Source organism: Zootoca vivipara, chromosome 4 (genome assembly GCF_963506605.1).
Source record: "Zootoca vivipara chromosome 4, rZooViv1.1, whole genome shotgun sequence".
NCBI lineage: Eukaryota > Metazoa > Chordata > Lepidosauria > Squamata > Lacertidae > Zootoca > Zootoca vivipara.
Window position 1 is genome coordinate 62028778 of NC_083279.1, and position 27044 is coordinate 62055821.

Consider the following 27044-nt stretch of genomic DNA (forward strand, 5'->3'; position numbering starts at 1 on the left):
AGATCTGAAGAAGTGTGCATGCACACGAAAGCTCATACCAAAATAAAAACTTAGTTGGTCTTTAAGGTGCTACTGAAGGATTTTTTTTTTTTGCTTCGACTCAGACCAACACGGCTACCTACCTGTAACATATTCTTAAAGAAACTAGAAAAATACTCAGTTCCAACCCACACCACCACCTTACAGTTTAGACTAGATGCTCAAGATAGCAAACACCACTAACCTTGTAGACTGCTCAGATGACACCCAGGAACAGGGGGATAAGTTTGTTTATCACAAAACTCAGAGAAGGGAATTTTTGTCATCCTCTTTCAGGAGGATCTAGTTCCCAAATAGTAATGTGTTCTGCTGCCCTTTCAAAAACATGTGTTTACTGAATTAATGTTGCACCCCACCAACTTATATTGGGCAAAGAGAACAAGGGCAATGATGTATTTGTGATAGAAGGGTGGATGAGAATCAAAATCCCATGCTTAATTAATATTTGCTTCCCTTATGGCCCCTGATTTCTCCATATTTCAAGAAGGAGGGTGGGAAGATGCATGTTCTCTTTTAAAGAAGTTTCAAAACTATGCTTTGTTTTGTCCTAATAAAGTTTGGACTATAACTTCTCTGATTTGTGTCTGCTCTCAACAAAGCCAAGGTGGGGAAATTTAAAACACTACATAATAAAGCTTTACACAGTGGTTGAATTGTGGCCCCATATTCTGACCTTCAAAAATTGCAACTACTAGAAGGGCCTTGTATTTGGTAGGAGGAAATTCCAGCAAGTTAGCCTGGTTAGTTTTCTGCATTAACTCAGCAATTTATTATGGTAAAAATCCCTATGTCCAGAGACCATGTCGTCAAACCTTTCTTCCATTTTGCTAAACAGCTCTGGCATTTCATAGCATACAAGCAGAAATGAATTGGAAAACCTAGCAGTATAATTATAAGGTATATCCCAAGCACAGGCTCATTGACATATCAGGCTAGACCCAAAGATAGACAGCAGAAGACAACCATGGGTCTTTCCTGTCCTTTATTATATCCACCCAAAAGCCTCACCATCGGGTTGCGGGAACATCCTGAACAGCATGGGCTGTGGTGGAAGTGACTGCTAAGGAAGGGTGACTTTTTCCACTCATGTGAGATTTTTAACCATTATCTCCTCTCACTGCAGTCCTCTAGTCTAGTGTATCAGGAAAGTCCCCCAAATTGGCTTTTTGCAAGGTGAAAGGTTGAGAAAGTGACAGGAAAGTCCTTTGCTTGAGTGGTCTGCTCACCCAACTTTGGATTCAACAGAAGATATTGAAAGATATGCAGATTCGATACTGGAAGTATTTGTGTTCCTGCGTGAGTCGCACTCCTGTTTGTAACACTCAGGCAGACACTCCCTAAAACATGTGTGCCTTCCCCACTGGAACACCCTAGCATGGACGTCAGACAGAAAGTTGTGGTGCAAATGTGCAGCCCATGCTAGTCCTACAGCATCTTTGACTCCAGCCCCTGTGCACGGGGATTTTGTGAAGATCAAGTGTGCTGCACAAACACATCTGCTATCAACAACCATTTTAAAAAGGTATAGGCAGAGCCAGACCTCATCCTGATGCTTGGAATATGCTAGTTCTGTAAAGTTTACACCCTGTTGCTTTGATCGGTGGCCTGTCTTCACAAGGGACAAAGGATCTTCAGTTGTCTTAGTTCAAGACAGCACCACTGAACGCAACATAGTAAAACCCTTTGCCCACAAGCAACATCACTGGTTTGGTTTTGTTTTTAAAGCGCAATGCTTCTTTCAAGAATCAGACTGCAGTCTGATTCTTCCCTCTCTCTTTCTTCACTCTGCACTTTTGTTAGTGATGTTCCCTTTCTCCCTTTCCCAAGCTAAGTACTGTGAATCTTACATATGTCCAAAATGTCTCCAGGGGTGCAATGCTAACATAGGGAGGAAGCTCTGTTGAGCATAGGGAGATTTATAGAATTGGACTATAAACCAAGACAATCTGGGGACAATCAGCTCACCAACAAAGTGCCTATTAACCCAGTGCCTAAAAATCCACATATAGCACTCCTAATGGAGAATCTGTGGTCCTCTAGGTATCTGCTCCCATCATCCCTGGCCATTAGCCACACTTACTGTTGTTGATGGGAATTGCAGTCCAGCAACAACTTGTGGGCCACAGGTACCTCCCCCTTGGCCTAGAATTGGTTGCAATACCCTAGGCCTTTATGAGACTTGTACAGCTATTCCTTTTCAAAAATGGAAATGATGCAGAGGATATACATATCTCCACTCTGGGATGTGACTTGGAGATGACCTGGTACACAGAGGTGGAGCCAATCCAGTACACCCAATAGGGCGACCACACCACTCTGAACTCGCCACTGCCTTTCCCTCCACTCGTTAAGCAGCACTGATGCACAACACTGGGAAGCAAGGTGAGCCCCGACACCTCAACTGCTGTGCTGACCATTCTGCTTCACATGAAGAATTCAAGGACAGACACTGACATTTGGGAGCTGGTACTCCCAGCACTGTAACTCCTTCCAGAGAGGCTCTGCCCAGTGTCCAGTCCAACTTCAGATTATTCCAGACGGTTGGCTAGGGATGGAAGGCTCTGTAAATGTTGGTTCTCTCAGTTTCTCACATTTCTCATTATTTCTGCACCAGTTTGTGGGTTTCCGTTTTTAAAATCCTCTTCAAAATTCTTCAAATCCTTAGTGCACATATTTTTCCCCCCCTAATAATCACATTTTTGTATGCAGTTTTGACCGGTGCACTCCTTTTTGCAAGCATTTTCTCATGATGGAATGCATTTTTGTATGTTATTTTTACAAAGATGTTCATTTTAGGCACAATTTGACCCAATATAAAGCATATTTTAAAACATTAGTTGGTTGGAGAACTGCATTGCAAAATTCAGATAAGTGTGACTTTTGAAGAATGGCTCTGTTTCAGTTCTCATATTATTTCAAAAAGCAAAGCAAAATTCAAACCCAATCCATTGCTACCGGGCTGCATTCTCTTCATTTAAGGTGGCAGCAGAGAGATCTATGAGATCTGAGGGAAGGGGGGAATCCAGGGTTCGTGTTCACTCTCGCAGAGCGAAAGAAAGAACTGGACCTTCTTTCTGCTTCCCTACTTCCAGCCACTTACTGAAGCCTGGATAAGGAACCTACATAATAATATTACTGGGGAAAGCGCATAGCATGGCTTTGTTTTTGATGGAGAATGAAGATTTGTTTGTGGGGCCACCTTAAACCTTCTTAAATCTTTTATTAGAAGCAACTTGGAATTGGCTGTTTGATTTGTGGGCTGAACTGGGGGTCCTGCCCATGTGTTGACCTACTTTGCCATGGATTTTCCTATGCTCCTTCTAATGTGGAATGCCACCCCACTCTGAACTATTTTGTAGCACTGATTCTAAAGCTGTCTGATGATCAGCTGTTGAGACCCAAATGCCATTGCTGAGCCTGAGCTACGCAAGTACGGAATTCAGAATTGAAGCCAAGAGCTTCAAAGAGAAACAGAAACGATTCGAGAAGAGGAGGGGGGGATGCACACTCATCACAAACCCATGAAATCAATGGTAACTACACAGGTACAAAGGTTCTCTGTAATTCCTTCAAATAGCCTAGCATTTCTCTGCATCAAATGAAATACTATGTGGGAGAGAAATAATTTGAACTCCCCATGTATTTTTCTTTCTACAAAAGTAGCTACAGAAATGTGTTAGTGAATTTGGATCTGGGGGAGCCATGACAGTTCTATAATAATAATAATAATAATAATAATAATAATAATAATAATAATACCTTTATTGTCAATGTACAACCTGTGTACAATGAAATTAACCGAGCCTCTCCCCCCCAAAACACTCAATCTCATTGCACTCTGTGTGCTTGTCGCACAACATACCAACCCCTATAGTTGCACTATATTATTTTTCCATTCAGCAGCCTAACAGCCCACGGATAGAAACTGTTTTTTAGCCTGTTGGTAAGACTGATTGATAACCTAAATCCACACTCTCCCCTGCAGAAAACAACCACCACTGCACTTGGCACTGCACTTTGTTACAGTGGTACCTCTACTTACAAATAACTCTACTTATGAATTTTTCCACTTACAAATGGAGCTCCGTCCGCCATCTTGGATGCGGTTTAGATAGGATTTTTTCTACTTACGAATTTTTAGATAGGGTTGCTTTGACTTACGAATTTTTTCTCCCAATGCATTCCTATGGGATTCGACTTACAATTTTTTTCGACTTACACATGTGTGTTCGGAACGCATTAAATTCGTAAGTAGAGGTACCACTGTACTTGAAAACAGTTTCCCTGGTTCTGTGGTTTATTCAAAATGTGGTTGCTCCTCACCTGGTTAGCGAACAAGGTGTTGTAGAGGTGAATTCTTACCACACATCTATTCAAAGTCCCCGTTAGCTGACACTCATCTCCTTCCAGACCCTCAAAGCCATTGTTTACATTCAAAATTTCCTACATCTCTGTGGAAAGATCTATGAAACAGACGAGTACTTTGCGGTAGAAGAACCTCCAGGGCTGTGCAAACTGGCCATGCTAAATTAGTACATACATTTGAATGATACCATACCAGATATCAGCAGTGTCGGAGGAAGGGGGCGGTCCTCCCTGGGTGTGTCATCCCTGAGTGGGTGACATCGCCCCCCGCCCCCTGGGACACTCACCGCTCGCTGCGGGCTGCTAGCCCCACCCCCTGGTGCGCAGCATGTGTGCCGCTCCGCGTGCCGGAGCAGCTAGCTCCACCTCTGGGTATCAGTGGTTTGTTTTCTCTGTAATTTAGATTGGAATCTTATAAGAACGCAGGAGATGCTCTGCTGCATCAGGTCAAAGGCCCTTCTAGTCCAACATCCTGTTCTCACAGTGGTCAATGAGATGCCTATGGGACACCTGCCATCAGAACCTGAGCACCACAACACTTTCCACACCACCAGTTCCCAGCAAGTGGTGTTCAGAAGTGCACTGCCTCTGACAGTGAGACATCAGCAGTCATGGCTAGTAGCTGTGGATAGTCTTATGAATTTGTCTAATCCTCTTCTAAAGCCATCTTATCTGGTGGTTGTCACTGCCCCTTGTGGAAATGAACTCCATAGTTCAACTGTGTGATTTAGTTCAAATTTGTATAAGTACCTGGAAAGTACTGAATAGAGGAAAGAAATTGATTAGAACTGAAGAAGGTGGGTTGGACTGGGGAGAGAAAGGGGGGAAAGGGGACCTTCTGGAACTCAGAAGATGGACATTTAAAGGTCGCCTTCCTGTGGGGGGGGGATTGGGGGCACCCCCTTCTTTGTGCCACTTCTTCCTGAAGAAGGAAGACGTCTGTCTCTCTGAGGCAGAGACACCTTCAGGAAAATTAAGCTTATAATACTTTCTACTGCTAGTTCTGGGGTGGTTGCCTAACCAAGCATTTACCTCCCTCCTGACCAGGGCACTTCCAGCGTTACCTAAGAACAGGGTCATTTTGGCACAATTTGTTTCACCATTTGAGGCAAAATGGGAAGTGCCACCTTGCCCTGCTGCTGCCACCGCCTGCATCACTGATTTCCAGTAAGATCTCGCCAATGTTAGTGCCACTTCTCCACCCCATGGAGGGCAAGAGTGTCTTGGGACTTCTGCCGCCTGAGGCATGGGCGTCACCTCACCTAATGGCTGGGTCGGCCCTGCCCAAGAACATTGTCAGGAGGGAGACCAACCTGCTGCCAGTGTGGTGTAGTGGTTAAGAGTGGTAGACTTGTAATCTGGGGAACCGGGTTCGCGTCTCCACTCCTTTACATGCAGCTGCTGGGTGACCTTGGGCTAGTCACACTTCTTTGAAGTCTCTCAGCCCCACTCACCTCACAGAGTGTTTGTTGTGGGGGAGGAAGGGAAAGGAGAATGTTAGCCGCTTTGAGTTGAGACTCCTTCGGGTAGTGCGGGTTCTCCTTCATGGAGAGCATGTGTTGCGGTGGGGGCCTAGCAAAACTACCCCAGAGTTGCAGGGGAGGGGCTATGAGTTGGCCACCGTTCTGATTGGACCCAGGCTGTTGTTGGGGGGGGAAGCATGTTTCAATTTCAGAAGGACAGCCAGGGGTATAAAAGGCAGGCACGTGGTTTATTCCTCCTCTTTGGCAGCGTACTTTGGATCACCCGCCCTCCCTCCCTATGTTTAGGCCTCTGTGTTGAGCTTGCTGTGCCTATCATGGGGTCATCTGCTTGGCCAGGGGCCCGGTAGGAATTTTTCCATTTGGCTTATTGGCTGGTGCCATGTGGTTTTTGCCTACTGCATAGCAAATGGTCACAACTTGTAAGATTGGCGGTTAGGCATTGGTTATTTGGTTTGCTGTATGAGGGTATATGTTGACTGTGTTAGCCCCTCAAGTTAATGCCTGTGTGTAGGGAAAATTCCGTTCAGGAATACAGGGGCTCAATATGCAATGTCCGTAACCCCCGGTCGGGGGCCAGGGCCGCGTGAGAGCCCCTGGGAGCCTGAAGGGAGAGGGGAGGGCTAGCACACCTGGCTCCCTGTCTCTCCCTGTAGGGTTTCCCCTTGCTGACTTAAGGTTAGTTCTGTCCTTAGGGGACAGTTGGTGAACCAATGCCTACGCAACCACTCACATATTTTGTATTTTAAGAAAGTTGTGGCCAAATTTGTGCCAAAAACCCAAAACAAAAATTCTGTCTTTGGTGTGAATTATTTGAGGGGTGGTTTGGGGACCTCGACACGCAATGATAAAATGGGATATCAAATCCAAACTACTACTACTACTACTACTCTTCTTCTTCTTCTTCTTCTTCTTCTTCTTCTTCTTCTTCTTCTTCTTCTGCCAATCGCAGTCTGCTTGGCAGAAAAACACAGTTGACTTTGTCTGATGATCATGTATTGTAAAGGTGATGACATCCAAAAATTCAACAATTCCTGATAACTTCAGAAAAACCCATTTCAAGCCTAACTGATAACCCTCAGTGGGCAGGAACACAGCAAGAGAAAGAGAGACAGAGAGAGGGAAAGAAGTTAAGAGGGTATTTGTGAGCTACAAATAGAACGAGAAGTTATAAACCTTTCCAAAAAAAGGAGATTTATAATGGAAACTTTGACAAACATAACTATTCTGGCTGTCTTGGCCAGGCACTGTTGTAATCTGCAGCATCTTTCAAATCAGTTGGAGCCACATCTGCTAAAAATATGTTCAGAAGTGGGGAAATAGATATTGTTAAGAGAGAGACAGGTGCTGTTGGGAAACAAAACTCAAAATGGGTCACACCCTTGGTTTAATTTAAGGCATTACCATGGCCATTCATAAATCCAGTGTATTCCTACAGCCCTTTGGAAGGAACCTATGCATTCCAGTGGTGATCTGCACTGCAATCCTATACCTGTCTATATTCGGAAATCTCACTGAGTTGAATGGGGCATTCTCCCAGGAAAGTATTATAGGATTGCAACCTCTTTTTTCTTCTTTAGTATCTTGCCTTCAAAAAGTCATGCCTACTCTTACCCAATCTTTTGCTCTTTTCTTCAAGATTCTGCTAGGCTGCAAATTGATATAATCTCTTTGAAATGCTCTTGCCTTAGGAACTCCCAGAGCCTCTGCACCTCAGCTACCCGGCATATTCACACAATTCCACCCATGACCCCCCAGGGATTACTGAGCTTCTGAAAATAACACACATGCAACAGCTGGGAAGACCAGCAATGTCTTGAATGTGCATACCATGATCCCTAAGACAAGGCTAAAGCCCTCTTTATACATTGCTGGATCCCCACCCATGTCCAGTACTGGGGTGGCAATGGAAACAGAAAGCAGTTCAGAAGGGGATGAGAAACATGGTCCACATAGGAGTACTAAACTTTATTGACATCAATTGCTTGTTGGGTGTATCAGCAGTGGGAATCTACTACCTTTCAAGCCTTTAAAATGACTGAAGGCTTTTCAACACCATTACACATTGGAACAAACATATGACAGCAAATAAATGCTTAAGATTGAACATACAGGCATGGAGGTTACATTCCTGGGTACCGGGCGTATATGTGAAATTGCATATACTGTAGTGGGGAACACCACAGAAAAAGCCTGTAAAAGCTCTGGAAACCCTTGAAACCCCCTTTTAAAAACCAGCAGCACTCACCAGACTATCATGAATGGTGGCTCTCAGTCTTCCTCGTCACTGAAGGACAATGTGCAAACAAGAAGAAATGGGGTAGATCGGCACCTCAAAGTTCCTGGCTGTGATTCAGAAGTAGACAAGTAGACTGGTACTCCAAAGTGTTTTGGATTACTAGATGTTTTCCCACACTTTTCAAGCCATTTCCCCACATTCCTCATCTTTTTGCAGTTTAAATTGATTTAATTATTTCCCAATGCCCACATGTATGCGGTGTCATAGAATCATAGAGTTGGGAGAGACCACAAGTCATGCGCAAGTCACACGAGTGTAAGTGGAGAGACGCCTATTTTGTTATACAAACTTCCCCAGCTACCTGAGAAATGGATGAGAAACAATGGGATTTTGTAATAGTCTTTGTAATAGTTCCTTCACGTACAAATTTCCCAGGTCTGAAGGTACATGAGGCCAACATTCTTGCTGAAGCTAAGCAGGCTCTGGCTCTGGTGAGTGTCTGGATGGGTGACCATTGAAGAACTACCAAGGGCCCCTTCCGGACATCCTTTTTATTGTGCGTTCATGATTATTTGTGATCCCACTTTCAATACTGTCTGAACCTGCCAAAGTTTTAGGGTGGTCACATTGCTAAGTTTCTGATCAGTCCATATTCATTAACTTCCTGCTGAAAGCCCATAGGTTTTAATATCACAACTACCCCATTTCATTTTTGTCTCACTTTTGTTGCGCTATATCCCCTCCAGGTAGAAATAATGTGGCAGCATTGGGGAAGCATTGTAGAACAACCTAAAGCAGAATAAGTCCACCACTAATACAGTCTTATTGTGTCAAGAGCATGTTGCGGAAACATCTGTGATAAAAGACCAGTCTGGAGGGCTCCCCAGTTTCTTTCCCTTTGGCATAATACCTCTGGCAGCCACCTGAAGGCAACTGCCTAAATAACAGCTTCTTAATGGAGCAGAGCAGGTGGAAATGCTCAGCCTTTACTGAAGTCACAATAAAACAGTTCACAATTAAAATGTCATAGGGCTTCAAAACATTTTTTTATCAATTATACCGACCCATTCAAGGCAATATTTATGAAAATGCACCTCTTCCGATTAAATGCTGGATCTTCTCCATATACACACAATATTTGAGAAACTTGCCTAGTTCAGAATGTGCGCACACACTCTCTGCACTGCTTTCCCATCATCAACCAGATCAATTTCTCTGTCTGTCTGTCTGTCTGTCTGTCTGTCTCTCTCTCTCTCTCTCTCTCACACACACACACACATATGCACACATTTCATACGTGGCCCCCATATGCACCTCTGACTGCTTATAGGTCTATTGCCACTACAATGTGCCAAATTATTAGCACCCTCCTACTGCGTGGTAGCTATCTACCATCACTCATTTTCCCTCATTCTCATGTGCAGGTTTTGAAAGGAACCTGGGGGTGGAGCTGCTCTGCATTGATAAAATATTATTTACAAGGAACTGTCAGCTGCTAAATGTTTTTTTATGATTGCCTGTTGACACGAAGGAAGATTACTTTCCTTATCTAGTTCTTTCCCCGTGACACCCTCTCCCCCCAGCCCTCTGGGTGCAGAGACTGTCTCTGGGACATTCGGTTTAAACCCAGGAACATTTTGTTACACTGCAGAGTTTGCCTACTGCTTAAATGCATAGACCATGAATTATCCAGCTTGGTTGGATGAGAAATCTTGCTTTGTTTTCTGCCACTTAAAAGGAGAAGGAACTGTTTTCCAATCTTGGTTTCTACCCAACAGAAGAGTTTTTATTGAGCAGTGCAATCCATTTCCAAATCCCACTATTGCTCTCTAGTGGACAAAAAGATTTTGAACACTTTATGCAAACCCACATTATGATTTCATATTAGATCAGGCATCCCCAAACTGCGGCCCTCCAGATGTTTTGGCCTACAACTCCCATGATCCCTAGCTAACAGGACCAGTGGTCAGGGATGATGGGAATTGTAGTCCAAAACATCTGGAGAGCCGAAGTTTGGGGATGCCTGTATTAGATACTGCTTCTCTTACCTCCTCCTTTCCTTGACACCAGCAGCAGGGCTTTGGGGAAAAGGTGAGAGAATGGACAAAGACATAGAATGCATGAAGTGAAAATACATCCGTCCCCAGAAGCCTCTGGTTTGTGGGGAATGTCCTCGGCACAGTGACAGGACCAGCTAAGTTAAAAGCTAAGTTAAAAGATGCCTATGGGAAGCCCACAAGCAGTATCTCAGCACAGCAGCTCTCTCACCTCCCTGTGGTTTCCAGCAATTCAGAAGTATACTGTATTTGCCAGGTGTGTGTGCCTATGCCAGTATAATCAAATGAGATGCCAGCATTGTTCCTTTATGGGTGAAATTGATGGGCATGCATGTATATTGCAGAAACTCTTGCTTCTGGTGATCCCAGCATCTGGAATAGGTCTTGCGACTCACCACCCTCTCAGTGGCATCCCATACAGGTTGACCCATACATCTCAGTTGGAGCCACTGAGAATAAGTCAGTTCTGATCTGCGCAAGAACTTTAAGAATGGAAAGCAGGGACTTTGGAAGTTGCTCATCAACAGTTAGCACCTGGACAGCTGGTTGATCATAGTCTTCCACACTGTGGTGAAATGTCCTGTTTTCCTATTTAAAGAAATACTTTCTAAATCTACATTTATAGTATAAATGTATAGTATAAATACAAAGCACATACAAATGTTTTGCGAATCCATTATGCATTCCCCCCACTCCCCCCCATGGGAAAAGAGTTTATGCAAGTAAATTCCACTGAACAAATTTGGACTTGCATACATGGGATGCGACTGAAAGTGTTCAGAACTTCCCAGAGGCAAGGAATGGCAGCTAACTGGGCAAAGCAGAATAAAGTGTCCTACGCATTCACTAATAATTTGAAAACTGGACACACTGCAAAACCCAGCAAGATGGGAGAGCATAAATAAGACGAATAAAACAAGATCGCCCGTATGAGTTCAAGTGAACGGTCCTGGGGAGAGATGCGAGACATCTCACAGATCACACTGCCACTCATGTTTGCTGCAGAGAGACCAACCAGAGGGCGGATTAAGCCCGAAGGCAAAGATGTCCTTCCCCCTTCGCCGGCTGCAACATGCTTACAAGCCTGGCCGTGGGAACGCCCACGTCATACACGTGACCGGCTGGGGAAAAGCGCCCCGACGCCCGCTGGGAGATGTAGTCTTCTGGTGGCTCCTGGCCGGGGCAGGCGCCCTGCTGAAGAAACCGCATTTCCCAGGGTCCTCCTGGGGGTGGCGCCGAGTCTCCTGCCCACGAGCGTCTGTGCACGCGGGCGGCGTTGCTGAACTGGGGGAGGAGGGAGGAGGTCTCTGTTCCGCGAGCCTCGGCGTTTCCTCGCGCCAGCCCTGGAAGAGGAAGGCGGGCTTCCCGTGAGGCAACAGTAGCAACAGCAACTTTTGCTTTCGCAACTCTGCCGGCAGCTGCGCAAGCGGCGAGCTGCCTAACTCCGCTCCCCGCCCTCGGACTCGGTCAGCATGAGTTTCTGGGCTCGCGTGGGCATCTTAGGCACCCTGGCGTACTGCGTAGCGAGCAAGAGGAGAGCCCTGGCCGAGCCCAGGAGGAGCAAAGCGCCGCGCGGCGGCGACGACCCGCTGGAGCTGAAGCTGGTGCAGGTTCTTTTCCGGCACGGCGCCCGCACTCCGCTGAGACCCATCCCCGATGTGGAGCAGGTGAGGGGGCCCCGGGGCTGCGGGGAAAGGGACGGAGCTGGCAGAGCAGGGCTCGCCGTCCGCACTCGGCCACCACCCGGTCACCTTGGGCCAGGCAGTGCCTGCCGTCCAGCCCAACCTGCCTCCCAGGGTCGTCGTCGGGATGAAATAGGGAGAGGGGAAACCATCTGTGCCGCCTTGAACCCCATGCAGAAATAATGCACTCAATACATACATGCCTCTTCCCTTTCCCTCTGGCCCTTCCCAAAAACAAGGGCCATGGGGGGCATTCAGCAATATACCCCTCCCTGGGTTGACTCGACCCCTCTTGGCTTCTTGCCCCTGCCATAGGTGCCAACTCCTAGGTCCCCCCAATAAAATATTATTTGCTCCCAATAAAATATTTGACGTGGCTGTCCCCCAAGTTGATGGGCATTGTGATTCAAATAGTGTGTGTGTCTGCAGTGCCTTGTGATCAATTATATGGGGGTGGGGTCACCTGCCTCCCATATTTTATTTGTCAGCACCCCAGCACACACACACTTCCGCTGCCTATTCACTTGCGCACACGCACAAACATGCACCCATCCACACAACCACCCATGTGAGAAGCACAAGGTGGGGACCCCTTTTGCTCTCCTCGCCGTTTGCTGGCTAGGAAGATCTACAGACCACTGATCTGTTGTCTACACTGGAGCTTCAGGCAGGAGCTTTCCCCAGTCCTACCTGAGAACGCCCAAGGTTGACCTTGGGACTTCCTGCATGCACAGCTGATGCTTTGCAACTTTCCTGTTCCTAAGAGCGCAGGTAGGCAATGACAAAAGGAGGGCCAGGAGGCTGTGCAAGTGTGCAAGTGAGTGGAGCCCCCTGGTACCTCCCCCTCTGATGCTGCCCCTGGATCTGGGCAACACAGGCAAGCCTCACACTGGTGGGAAACAGCTAGTTGGGGATGCCTGGTTGTGATAGTAGTAAAAGGAGGGGGGATTAAAGGAACATGGTATCCTTGAGTGTTCAAACCATCTCTGCTACATTGTCTCACTGATCTTTGTAACAACCCTGCTAGGTATGTTTTTTAAAAATGTATTACCAGTGCTGTAAATGGGCATGAAATGCAGCAGCTTGCCAAATAATTATCAGGCATGTTCATGCAGAAATTCTAGTGGAGCAGAAGATGCCCTGGGCTTGGAAATTCCTGGTGCTAACAGCAATCAATTCCTATCAGCTGAGCTAAAAAGCCATTTGGCACGTTAGGAGCAGGTTGGAGGAAGCAGAAGTGGTCCGAGGAGCAGCAGAGGTTGCTGAGCTTACTAGCTCAGGGCTGTCAGTGTGGGTATATTCACGAGGCAGCAGGTGAAGCATAGGTGGGAAATTTGGCTTTGTTCAGTGCCAGTAGCCACCAAGCGGAACACAGGCCAAAGTACAGAAGGTACAGCAATAATACACCTTTATACCGCCAACCCACAATGTGATAAAGTGGCTATTTGCCCCAGAATGCCTTGGCATTCTCTAAAATTTAGGGAACATGGAAACAAACGTGGGAATTATGTTAAAATGTGGGCTGCTGCAGAGCTAAGGGAATGAGTTCCATGTGAGGTCAACTCTATTGTGGTCACTTGCTTAATACCTGCCATTCATACTGGTGGGGTGTGCTAACTTGGGCTGCTCTGCACCCTATCAACAACGAGATGCTTCCTTCATTACCAGCTGGGTGTTACAGCCTCAAATTGTGAGTGCTGGAAGGTGTAAATGCAACTGTATGCCAGAGATGGGGAGTATGCAGTCCTCCAGACATTGCTGGACAACAATTCCCATCATCATCCCTGACCACTGGCCGTGCTGAAGGAAGTTGGAATACAACCCCTGCAATATTCAAAATTGTATGTTATGTGCCTATTGATTAGTGAGAATAGAGACTCATTTATAGTGCTACTTCTCTATAGCCTTGTTTTGTGCATCTCCTCCTATCTTGAATGTTACCAACCCATAGGCTAACTATCCAAGTACTATAAATAATTTGATTGGGGTGCTTGCCTCTTGCCCTTTTAACTTCAGGAGATGCATGCATAAACATGCATTTGCATTAGTGCAGGATAGCAGTGAACATCAATCAGCCTGTATAGTCAGATTTGGAAATTTTTCACTCTGCTTCAACCAGATCAAAGTTTGTCTGTGTCACTTTCTTGCATAAACAGACAAGGCATTGCAACTTCTACTTACCCACTTTGTGAACCACTTACCCAACATCTGCATTTCCTCTTGATTTTGTAGTTGGAATAGAATTAACGGTTGTGTTTATTTTTCCTTATGCGCCATGTTCCTCTCTTGGCTCTACCTGGCAACTTGTGATAACTTCTGGTGATGAACAGATTTGACAGATTTACTACCTAGATCAGTAGGAAGTGCAGTTGTGAAGAAATTGAGATTGCTCTTTTTTAAGTTCCTAAACTCATACACTTTAAAGTGGAATTTCCGGGGAAGTGGCCAAGAACTATTGATGGCAGATATGCTTCTTAGGATGAATACAGAGAAACCCTGATATTTAAAACATTCCAGATATGTGCAAACCTCATTTGTATTTTCTGTGTTGCAGTGTTTCCAAAGGCAAGTGCTTGGAATAAGGCAGGGATTGGGAGCCCCCCATCCAGCCTACCAGTTTCTCCTCTAAGGACCAGCTGTTTAATAACTTAAGAGCCCTGCTGGATGAAGCCCATCTAGTCTAGCACTCTGTTCTCACAGTGGCCAGCCAGATGCCCATGGGAGTCCCATAAGCAGAACCTGAGTGCAACAGTGCTCTAACCACAAATAACTGGTCTTCAGAGGTATTTTGTTTCGGACAGTGGAGATAGAACATAGCCTCCATAGCTGGTGGCCATTGATAGCCTTATCCTCCACAAATCAGGTGAGCAGGGTGGGAACACCTGCCATAGGTGATGCTATAATTGAGGCATTGAGCAAAGACCATGACTTGGTTCTCTGTATTTGTAACCCTGGCTAGAAGAATTGCAAGCAATCCTCTGTTGACTTTTTAACCAACAAAAGAGCGGAATAGAGTATTTTAGCCCTGGCAGTTCTGCAGAGATCCATTTTCGCAAGACTTCCTTATGTTGGCGTCCGTAAGGCATGTGCAGCACATTTCATTAGGGCTTACCCAGTAAATTAACTTGAAACACAGTTCTTATGAAGGGAGAGCAAGCACAAGGCAGGAGAACAATAGACAAAGACACACAAAATGGGAGGGGATAAAAAGAAGGGATGGCGACACAGGTGAGCACACGGAGACTCCAGTCCACATGCCCACCCCCCACATCCCATAGTCAATGCATTGCATTATGGCTTCTGAGCATTCCAAAGCAAACCCCAAACTCCCCACAGGCTGACCCCACTCCTGCTCCTCCACAAAGTCAAAATTTGAGAATGACACACAAGAACAAGCTATTTGCTGCTGCTGCTGCTGCTCCTCCTCCTCTTGTCACACACACAAAAAGGGGCCAGCCAAGAAGGCCTTGCCATGCTCTGACTGCTTCTCCAAACACAGGAGTAGGAGCCCTCCCTACTGCTATTGTAAAAACATTGCTGAGGCTGCAGCCACTTTTTCAAGACATTAGAGCAGGCATCCCCAAACTTCGGCCCTCCAGATGTTTTGGACTACAATTCCCATCTTCCCGACCACTGGTCCTGTTAGCTAGGGATCATGGGAGTTGTAGGCCAAAACATCTGGAGGGCCGCAGTTTGGGGATGCCTGCATTAGAGCATGCATGGGCACACTCAGAAAGTATGCCTACATTGATGTTTTTGTACGTTTCAAAATCCTGGAGTAAGAAGATTGTGAAATGTGTCACTGCCTGCTCCTTTTGCAGCAGCACAGCCTGAGCGTTGAATGAGATGTTTTAGCAGCAAGCTTGCTGAGTTTGTCGTGTGTCTAAGCCCACTGAAATGAATTTGATTTTCCACAGTAGTGGGTTGTCAGCCTCTTCTAGCTACTTGAAGGTCCCAGTTGCCTACTCAAATGCTTTTTCTTTTCCTTCATCCTTGTTTTTGGAACAGGTGGCATGGGACCCTGCTCTTTTGGAGACCCCTGCCGAAACAAAGTTTGACTACACAGTAACAAATCTCGCTGGTGGGCCAAGGCCTTATTCTCCTTTCGAAGAAAGCTACAAAAAAACAGTGCTGAAGGTGACTCAACATGTATTCCTTTGGAAATGTTGCATCTCCATTTATTTTTTCAGCCATTCAACAGAGCTTTTCTCTTCCCAGGGCGGAGTGAATGCAGGCCAGCTGACGAAAGTAGGAATGCAGCAGATGTTTGCGCTGGGAAAACGGCTAAGGAGACGTTACATTGAGGAGACCCATTTCCTCTCGCCAGCATTCAAACCTTCTGAGGTCTTGTGAGTCTCCGAACACTCCAATTTCCTTCCTAACAGCTTTCTTGCTCCTTCCTGCTGATTGTTCTGCTCCCTCCCAGCCACATGGCATATAAGCCTTAGCAAAGTTTCATCCAAAGTCCTCGCTTGCTTTCTCCCACACAGCACTGTGTTCAGTTTGATGCAAAGAATCTCCAGCTAGAGCAGATTAGCAGGCATCAAGTAACATAGCAGCACTTGGTACTGCCATATTGGTGGCCGACAGAGTGCTGAAACCCCTCAAGTCCCACCCCGTGTCAGTTTGTACAGGGAGCAGCCCACTGTGCCCCTATTTCATTGGCTGCCTTCTGTCTTTCAGTGTCCGTTCCACTAACATTGTTCGGAATCTGGAGTCCACGCGGTGTTTGCTAGCTGGGCTGTTTCAACAGCAGAAAGAAGGTCAGCAATGAAGGGGAGCTCCTTGCTCCTCTGTTCGCAGTCCTGCCTTGGAGTCTCTCTCCTAACAGAGATCCTTGCCCTTTACACCACTGTTCTCTTTCTAGGTCTTCTGTTTATCACTGTCTATTATACCATACCCTAGTGCAGTGTTTCTTAAACATGGGTCCCCAGCTGTTGGACTACAACTCCCATCATCCCTATCTAGCAGGACTGATGGCCAGAGATGATGGGAGTTGTAGTCTAACAGCTGGGGACCTGAGCTTGAGAAACACTGCCCTAGTGGATTCTGATAGGCTACACTTGCACTCTAAATGAGGAATTTCACGTTTAGAAGGAACTGGTGACTACTCAGAAAAGGAGTGCTATGTTGGCTCCCTTGCTGCAACTCCCAGGGTAGAGGATGTAGTTTGCAAGGTTCGTGGTGTTGGTGGGCTTTTATCTGTACAGTCATGCAACTGGGTGCAGCTGTTTGGAACGTTTTCAGTAGGTGAGCTCACCGTGGCACCTGCATCTGGCCCAGGAGCTAGTAGCATATTGCAGAGCTGGCCTCAGAAGGGCCCAGACCCTTGGTGCTCCCACAACACTGCCCTAAGGCAAGTAGACCTCTTGCTGCATGCCTGCTTCACAAGCCTTTGTGAATGCATGCAGGTATCATCTACATGCCTCCCTTTACCCAGGCAGGGCAAATATCAGTCATGAGTTTCTGATACAGCAGAGATCTTGACCCCCCCATAGTCAGCACACCTTGCATCACGCCCATTGCACCATGGACACCCTACTACCCTTGAGAACTAAAGGAGATGGAAAATTCAGCAGCCAGGTTGCTCACCGGAGCAAGATGGTCTGAGCATATTACACTGAGCCTGGTCTGACTGCACTGGCTACCAATTAGTTTCCAGGCCCAATACAAAGTGCTGGTTTTGACCTATAAAGCCTTAAAACAGCTCAGGATCACAATACCTCAAGGACCGCCTCTTTCCATATGAACCTACCCAGTCCCTCCTTCTGAGGCCCTCCTTTGTGTGCCTCCTCGAGAGGTCCAGAGGGTGGCAACACAAGAACAGGCCTTCTCTGCAGTGGCTCCCCATCTGTGGAATGCTCTCCCCAGGGAATTTCACCTGGCGCCTTCATTATACACCTTTAGGCACCAGGCAAAAATGTTTCCTTTTTAACCAGGCCTTTGATTGACATTCTATGCCCTTTTAAAATGTTTTATTTGGGGGGGTATTGGGTTGTTGTTTTTTATTTTGATTATGTATTTTGTGGTTTTGTATTTTGACTTTATTCTGTGAACCACCCTGAGACCTCCGGATATAGGGCGGAATATAAATAATAAATAAATGCAAAATTTACAGAACAAATAAAGAGACAAAGCAGGCAGAAAGAATGAGAAGGAAAGTGGGGGGGGGCAGAGAGGGAAATTGGCTACTTCCATCTTCCTCCCAACTCCCATGATCGGAGTTGTGGTTCAAAACATATAGGGGGACCAGATTGGGGAAGGCTGACCCAGCTATAGGCAACTGGACAGCCATTGTGGACTAGATGGGCCCTTGGCTAATCCAGCTGGCTCTTTTCATGTTCCTAAGGAGAAGGTTCGGAATGATGCTACTGTACTAACTGGCAGCCAGAACAAAACCAAATGGGAAGGCAAAGGCCATACTGCCTGTGGCATGCACCTTGAGGGTTGAGCCTCTATTCAAAACCTTTAGTTGCCCAGCTTTAGAGAAAGAACTTGGGTCCTCTTGATGTTGCTGGACTAACACTCCCACCATTACTAGCCATTGCCCTTACTGGCTGGCGCGGGTGGGAGCTAGAATTCCCAAGCACATCCAGAGGGCCACAGATAACCGACCCTGCTCTCAAAGATTCTATATGCTGCTCTGAGCAGGCACCATACTTATATGTGGAGCTGCACAGAGACCAGGAAGAAGAATCGAACAAACAAGTTAAATCTCAAAAGGTTTAATACTAGGATTAAGTAAATTGCAATGTTCTGCTACCAAAACATTTGTGCATAAACCACTGTTTCTTGCAGAAACTCTGATTGTGTTAAACCTGATTATTGGGAAATGATTAGGAAGGGAAGAATGCTGCACTTACTTGTGGTTTTGTAAACCCCAATGTTTATAACGGTGGCTGTTACAAACTGTTTTGATTAAGATAATGGCATGCTGTGGTGCAAATTAATTTACAAGTAAGAGAATCATGTGGTGTAAGTCGTTCTGTGTAAGAGCAGAATATATCACCAACAAGTATCTGAAGGCATGTGTTAATAAGTGTGCTTTGCTGAGCATTTAGCACAGTGGGCTCTTGCCTTATTAGTTTGCAGGCATGATTTAATGTTTGCTTGAAGCACAAATGTAATTGGGAGCATAGACTTGTATGCTCCCAAGTGCAGGGGAAGTTCCCTAACGAGCTTTGCACAAACGAGGGTCGAGATGGGTAGGCGGTTGTCCTAGGATTATAAATGATTTTAAATCAGTACAAGATGTGTTTGAATTAATTCTCAACAACCCAAAAGTTTAAACCATGAATTGCAAGTGGATTCAATGTTTTTTGTCTTGTACAGGACCCATTACCATAGTTACAGATGAAGCAGACTCTGAAATCCTTTATCCCAACCCAGTGAACTGCCATGGACTGAAACTCCTGAACAGGTAACCTGCCACAAACTCTCTGTCTGGTTCCAGTGTGCAGACAGAAAGTGCAGTAGTTATTGCAGCAAGGCCTTGACCTAAATTATATGCACGAGATCAGTTGATTGCCAAAAGCAATGTGCTCCCCTAAACCCTGTGAACGGTTCTGTACCTGTTCCAAGTATTTAAAAGAATATGTGAGAAGTGTTCAAACTGGGCAGAGGGGCATAGCCTAGCCACCCCTGCTCCTCCTCTTGCAAGGAGGATTGAGCTGCATTCAGAATCATCTTTATCAGGAACTTGTGCAAAGGTTTGCTGGGCTGGGGAGCTGCACATTTTCACATGCTCCAGTTTGAGCCTTCATACACGCTTGAACCTGAAAGACACCTGACTTCCTGGGGGCGGTTGGCTTGTTGCATCCCTCACAGAACAGTTCCAGCGTTCATCTGTGAAGCAAGCCCAGGCTTGCCATTCTTACTTTGCCTCTTTCCCCGCACCTTTTATGCCATTGGAAAAGTCTCCTTAGGGAATGATTGTGTCAGATCATGCCATAGCCTAAAAGCTGCTGACGTGGAAGACTGCGAGACGAGGACAAAATAGCCAAAGCAAATCATGCTCTTATTGTATGTTAGAGTAGTTGTATGTTGTGAATAACTATTTTCAAACAATTTAAATTAAAAAAAAGCAGTTGGAATGAAAACTTATGAAGTAGCCTACCATACTTCTGCGTCTTACAGCTTGACTATTTAAACGACTCAGATGATAGCATTTGTTTCCCCAAACTTATACTGTAGCAACCGGTTGCATTTTGTGGAACGGCTAATGTGCTTGCTGTAGGCTCCTCTGGGATTATGATGGGAAACAGCTCTCCAATGTGCTGCTTGACAATTCTGGTGATTCGGTGAACTGCGTAACTGGTGCCCAGTCAGCTCAAATAAAAGCAAGTGTGATCACGCTTGTGTCAAAAGCCCATGGGACAGAGAGTGAACGCCAATTCCCTAACTCCTGGCAGAGCCAATACGATGCTATTATCATCACTATATTATAAAACAACCCCATATGCAATTCTGCTTCTCCTTTAAGAACTGCATCCGTAACGGTTTCCTTTTCAGGGAAAGCTGTGGCAAAATTAGGTATTTTCAAAGGTGGCTGTAGGCAAGCATGCCATCTTGTCCCTGCAACTGAAGGGCCTGGGGCCGTGCAACATTAGCGTGGCGTGCACACATGATGCAAGCATGCCCCGTGGCCTTGGTCCCCCGCGCCCCCCCCCAACGTGGTGCCCCTGGCAATAGGCTACTCTCATACAATGGTGCAGCTAACCTGTGGTCCCTTCCAGATGTTGCTGGCCTCCTGGCCATGCTGGCTGTTAGGAGGTGGCGTCCAGCAACATCTGGGGCGCCATTGGTCATTAACATCTGCCTTAGTGAGGCAAGAGCTATTTAGTTATTTGCCCTGAAAAAGATCTGAGTCAACCAAGGAAAAATTGCTTTCACATGCTTAAGACCTCTTGCTTTTTTGTAACTGCCATATATACTAGAGTATAAGCCGACCCGAATATAAGCCAAGGCACCTAATTTTACCACAAAAAACTGGGAAGCCTTATTGACTCGAGAGTATAAGCTGGTTCACCACACCACAAACTGGCAGAAGAAGGAAGGGTATAAGCCGGGGGGGGGGGCTTTTTCAGCATAAAAAATGTGCTGAAAAAGTCAGTTTATACACGAGTATATACAGTAATTCTGATGCATTTAGTTGTCTATTGCTCGAGCAATCATTTCAAGCCAAACAGCCCTGCACTTTCCCCCTTCTAACAAGCAGGGGGATCCAAGGACAGTAGCTTGTGCAGATTACCATTTATGCATTATTCTGAATCTTTTGTTTTTCTTTGATAGAGAGGGGCTGGCCAATATGCTTCTTGTGCATCCAGGAATTGCAGAGGATCTGAAGACCATTAAAGAGAAGATGGGCCTTGACAGCAAGAATGGGGCGAACTTCTTTCTCCTTTTTGACAACATTTTTGCAGAACAGGTACGCTGTGCCTTCATAGGAAGAAGCCTGTTTTCTTTAGCCATCCAAGTGATTCATGCAAGTCTGTGGGAGAAGCTGTGGTGAAGGCAGTAGAGCAGTGTGACCACCCAGGTGCTGATGGGCTCCAGCTCCCATTAGCCCAAGCCAGAATACCCCATGCCCAGGGATGATGGGAGTTGTAGTCGAGCAACATATGGAGTGCCACGTGTTCACCATTTCTGTGCTAGCAACTATTCAGCAGAGTAGCTCTTGTTGCAAATAGGAAAATGGCCAAGACAGCTCTGGCAAGAGAGGTAACCATGTATCTTCCTTCAACTCCCTCTTCAAACGTCACATTTTTTGTCTTTTGTCTTAATTGTCTGAATTTTAACACTTCCTTTTTATCTTTCTCTCCATCCAAAAAAAAAAAGTGTTGCCTTTTACACTGGCAAAATATATAAGCTCTTTCTTGCTGTCCTTGCTTATGAAAATCTCCAAAGTAGCTTGTATCCACTGAATTTCTCTTAATAGATATTACCTAGGACCCGATGACACAGAAGTAGGTTACATGAAGCAGTTAGCATATCAGAGGTTGGGCCCAATTCTGTAATTCCCTCCTTAGGGTGTATCTGTGCTTTCCCCAATATTAGAGTGATCCCCAGTGCATCATATGAACAGATAACACATCCCAAGTTGGACCTAACCAGACTCTTAAGTGGTCCAAGGTGGGATATTGGCAAAGGCCTGCTACTCCACTTTATCTTGGGTTTGGCACTAAAGATTAAATTGGATGTGGGAAAAGCTTGCGTACCGAGACATTTTAAGGGGTTACATCAGTTACAGTAGAGGGCATACTGAATACTGTATGCTGAACATGACTGTTACGGATGCTTAGGCTTTTAAGTGGCCAAGGATTGTTTTGTTGTTATATCTTATCCTGAGATCAATACATATAGAGTAGGCTAGAAATGTTGTAATGGGAAAAATAATGCTCTAGCTGGGTAAACCAGTATAATTATCAATCAGTAAAAGCAAAGCATTTAACAGCAATAAAGATGTGTGCTTTCAACATTCAGGGCTCCCTTTCTTTGTGGATTCGTCTGAAGAAGCTGTGCACCGTCATTACAGAGCTTCTTTCTCCGAGATGCTTCTAACCACCCCAGGGTTTCCTGCAGCCGAGTTTGAAAGCCATTTTTGTACAACCATACGCCTCACTGAACTGAATACTTAAAACTTGTAGGAAATGAAATGAAATCAAACCCAGGTTCCTCGTTGTAAACTTTCCCTATCCTGCTATTGTCCTTCTGATCCAGTCTCATAGAATTGTATGGTTGGAAGGGGTTCCCAGGGGTCATCTAGTCCAACCCCCTGCAACACAGGAATCCTGCCCACCGCTGTCCCAGGGTGGGCTCGAACCACCAACGTTCTGGTTAACAGCCAGATGCACTGACCCATTATGCAATTGTTTTAAAATTACTGGTTTTATATTTTATTTTTTAAATGTAACTTGCTGTTTGTTTTTATATTGCTTTTGTAAACTGCTTGGGTTTTTCTTTTTGAAGTAAGCAGTAATTTGTTAAATAAACAAAATGAATATTGATACCCTTCAGGTAATCACGTTGCCTGACTGTGGCAGCCAGCATTGTAGTAGCTAACATAAGACATAGGAGGAAATGGTAATCGGAACCATTCATACTGTATGTCTTGAACTGAAATCTGTCCACTTCATGAAGATGTTTTCAGCTTGTCCAAGTTAAAACTAAAGGCTTGTTGTTGTTGTTTTTAAAGGGAATCACTCACTTGCTTATTGTAACAGTAATACAGTATAACTATTCATATATCTATGTGTTCACATTGTTCTTCGTCTTTAGACTTAACAAGGAACTAGGCCAGTCCTCTAACACAACTTGTTCCAAGTGCATGTCCATGTTATGATATCTAACCATAAGCACATGCGTGTCCATGCCTGATCTAAAGTAGTGGTGCCATTTGTCACTGCAGCCTTAGAGTTATTATTTTAATTAACACTATGCTGTCTTTCAGGCACACGATCTGCCTAGTTGCCCTATTCTGAAGAGTTTCATGCAACTGATTGAGCAGAGGGCTATAGACTCACTCCTTTATGTCATAAAATCCAATTTAAGGTGAGCAGTCCCAGGGATGGTATGGGTGGTAAGCCGGGCATACTGCAAGACAAAACACAGGATCACTGTTCCTTTTTTAAAACATGGACTTCTTGTACAGACTAGTTGTGTGTGTCTCTGCTAGCCAGGAACCTTTACTTTTAAACCTGCTCCTGTTCCTACTAAGTTCCGCCAGTTATCTAGAACTGTTAAAAGATGTTGCAACTCTTTAGAAACATTATCTAGAACTGTTAAAAGATGTTGCAACTCTTTAGAAAGATGTTGTAACTCTTGTTAGAAACATTTTTTAATGGATTTCTGTTTTATTTCTGACTAGAGAGACCCTCAAGATGTCAGTTGGTCCTCTACTCAATATGATAGAGAAGAACATTAAGGTGGCAATGGATCCTTCCTCTCCTGAAATCAAGGCCAGGTATGTAGATTATTGGTATTTATGGTATTGGCAGAACATCTCATTGAGCAGCATCTACAAGCTAAAACCATTAAAAGGGGAAATGGGACAGACAAAGGGGAGCAGGAGTTGATGGAACAGTGACAATTGTACCATTTAAGATTTATGTATTTATTTTTAACTGGGTAAAGGTGACTTGTAAATATCCTAATTTTAACCGGGAGTTGTGTAGAACTTGGCTCACAAAAGCAGTTTCATATGAACGAATACAAACTAGGTGCTCATCATATGTGGAAGACAAGAGAACAAAATGAGAGGATGGAATGCTATTACCCTGATAATTCTCAATTTAGCTTATTACATCTACCAACTGACTTGAGATTCAGTGTAAATGCAGCTGCAATACACAATGTGTATATGTCATCAGTAAGACTGAATTTGTGTCACTTGTGCTCTTATTTTAGAAAGCTTGCTCTGTACGCTGTTCATGATGTTACCCTCTTCCCACTGTTATTGGCTCTGGGGGTTTTTGATTTCAAGTGGCCTCCATACGCAGCAGACATGACACTAGAACTTTACCAGCGTTCCAAGGACTGGTTTATACGGCTGCTCTACAATGGAGAGGTAGGAGGCTCCATGCTGGTGATGTTACACATATAAATGGGACCTCAAGTGAGATTTGGGCAGGAGGCAAATCCCATACTTTAGCTTCCACTACATCTAAATACAAAGGCTGTTAACAGATAAATTACTGAATCTGGAATGTGGGGATCTTATACCTGTTTCAAGCTAACTTTTGGTAACTTTAAAGCAACTCTCTTCTCCTTGAAAGGCTGGCAGTACTGATGCTAGTTACAGTACTGATGCTGTATGTCAGGATAGGCCCTGTAGTTGTTACTAGACTACAAATCCCATCATCTCTGACCACTGACTGGTACTATTAGGAGTCTAATAGCATCTGGAGAGGACCACAAAGTATAAGTTTTGGTTTTTTGGGGTTTTTTTGCCCAAGGGCCTCTTGTAATGGCAGTTTTTTTTGGTGACGTAAATGTTGATTTGTCTTGTCTTTCCACAGGAGCTGGTTCCAAGAGGATGCAGGGCTGGTCTCTGTCCGCTGGAGGATTTTCTAAATGCCCTTTCAACTTACAGTGCTAATCCAGAGGAATATAAAATGCTTTGCTCTCAGTGAGAAGAGATGTAGAACAGATAAATGATTAGTAATACTAAAACATTATTCACAACATTGTCTTTTCAAACGCCATAAAGAAAAGTGTCATTCGCTTGTGGTTTAACTCTGCTAACGGGACAGTTCAAGTAATATAAAGTATAACAGGGATGGATGCTGCTGCTACATTTTGGAAATTGGGTCCCTGGCTCTGGTAAGAGTTGGTGGTGGCTTAATATCCAAAAAGTTGTTACTGTAACCCAGTTTTTTAAATTAAGGGAATCTTGCAGGTGATGGCTGTCTGCTGACAGAAGGCATATACCAGTGAAAAGGGGAGACAAGGCAATTTTAAATAACCCCTGACCCTAGCCAAAGCTGCTCCAAAAGACCCCAACCCAGAAACGGAGGGGGTTCCTGAAAATTGCCCATCAGTAAGAGAACATTAATTGGACACCAACCACTCTGCACCTACTACTACATTTGCTTTTGAGCTCCACTAAGACATTCAATGTGCTGAAGCTAGTGCCACTCTTTGTTTTAAGTTCCCTGTGGTCCTTTAGCAGCTAAACTGAACCACTAAACTAGTCTTTCAAAATCATCAATTAAGGCATTTTACTGGAGCTTAACTTTCATTCCAGGACACCTATATATGGCCTTGCTGCTGTCAGAAGCTACAGCCATTAGCAGGGCAAAGTCTCTTTCCTTGGAACCTTCAACCAGCTGCTTTATTATAATTATTGCCATATTCATTTTTAACTGAAGTGTTGCTTGATACGGCTAGGTAGGCCAGAGGTGAACTGTTGTGGAAATGCTACAGTTAGCTAAAATGCAAAAACATGGAAGCGAGCTGATAGAAGCCTGGAAAGATGTAATTGGATACAAGCACTTTGTCAGACTGAATGCTAAAAGCAGGCAGCAATGTTAATATAACCAACCCAAAGACAAGACAGGTGTATAGTCACTGGGTATTCAAAATGGCTGTTACTTGTAACAGAAGCATGTTGAATCAGATTGGTGTTGTGCCCTGTGGGTTATAGGGAATACAAATTGACGACCCAAATCAGTGTGACTGCTACAGCAACCTCTGTACCTAAAACATAGGGTTAGTAATAGTTTGCTCCCTGTGCTAAAAGGGAAATGCAACCTGGAAGAACCTGTTTTGTGTAGCTGGAGAAAACCTGACACATCACAAATATACCGTAGATCTTCCAAAGGAATACTGGGGTAGATGAGGTTAGTTGTTGAAACAGACTTGAAAACAAAGAGGTAATAAGTATCAAGGGTTTTTATATACAACGGTGCTAGCTCCTTTTCACTGGCCCTTTCTTAATGAATGTAAACAGATACCAAACTCATGGCTGTTCAAATATTCAGTTGATACTGTGATTGTATTACAACTGATTCCAAAGAAATTGGAGTTCATACTTACAGCTTGATCAGTACTCAGGCTTTGGAGTTGGAGATCTTCATCTGAAACTTATTTTGGATTACTGAAGGTAAACATTTTACAACTTCATTCATTTTCTAGTTGCCTGACTAGAGTGGATATCTCTGTTCCTGAGCAGCTGCTCACTGCTAGATCTTCACTTGTGCACCCGTGTTAAGGCTAACCTGCCCCCATGACAAAGGTGAGACCAGTAACACAGCCATGCCCTTCTACACCAAGATAGAGGGTGAAAGGGGGTTTAAGAAGCAGCCTATCTGGTGTGCAACATAAAAACCTTATCAGAAGGATGTGATCTGAAACGCACATACAGTATACGCAAGCACTTTAAACTCGATACAAACAGGCATATTTAGAAGCAAGCTAGACTGTAGCAAAGGAGAAAAGAAATAGATTTTTGTAAGAAACAATATATTTTATTTTTCTGACACCACAGCCCTGGCAAGTGGTTTTGTACCAAATTTAATGGAGGTTACACAGAGAACGTTTTACGCTGGGGAACAAAAAAAAAAGATAGCCACAAAAAAAAGGTCAGGATAACTTTTAGTGTCTGTTCCACTCCCACATTAATAAAGTCGGGGGGGGGGGGGTCCTAAGAAAAGGAGAACGAACAGTAAGACTACTGTAGAAT

At 44.8% G+C, this 27044-nt stretch overlaps 1 protein-coding gene across 1 annotated transcript; it reads left to right on the plus strand.

The window, feature by feature from the left end:
- Positions 1 to 11388: 11388 nt before the first annotated feature.
- On the plus strand, positions 11389 to 25045 carry ACP6 (acid phosphatase 6, lysophosphatidic). The gene is made up of 10 exons (XM_035114594.2): positions 11389 to 11848; positions 15872 to 16000; positions 16082 to 16212; positions 16547 to 16626; positions 19196 to 19283; positions 21155 to 21290; positions 23313 to 23413; positions 23730 to 23825; positions 24269 to 24428; positions 24880 to 25045. The coding sequence occupies exons 1-10, from the start codon at positions 11654 to 11656 to the stop codon at positions 24991 to 24993; spliced, it is 1230 nt and encodes a 409-aa protein (XP_034970485.1). The 5' UTR covers positions 11389 to 11653; the 3' UTR covers positions 24994 to 25045.
- Positions 25046 to 27044: the final 1999 nt, after the last annotated feature.

What these genes read in the sequence shown, in the direction of transcription:
- ACP6 (XM_035114594.2), top strand. Translation starts at nt 11,654, where the DNA reads ATGAGTTTCTGGGCTCGCGTGGGCATCTTAGGCACCCTGGCGTACTGC. An exon ending in ACAACATTTTTGCAGAACAG is followed by an intron (nt 21,291 to 23,312) that starts GTACGCTGTGCC and finishes GCTGTCTTTCAG; the next exon opens with GCACACGATCTGCCTAGTTG. An exon ending in GTCATAAAATCCAATTTAAG is followed by an intron (nt 23,414 to 23,729) that starts GTGAGCAGTCCC and finishes ATTTCTGACTAG; the next exon opens with AGAGACCCTCAAGATGTCAG.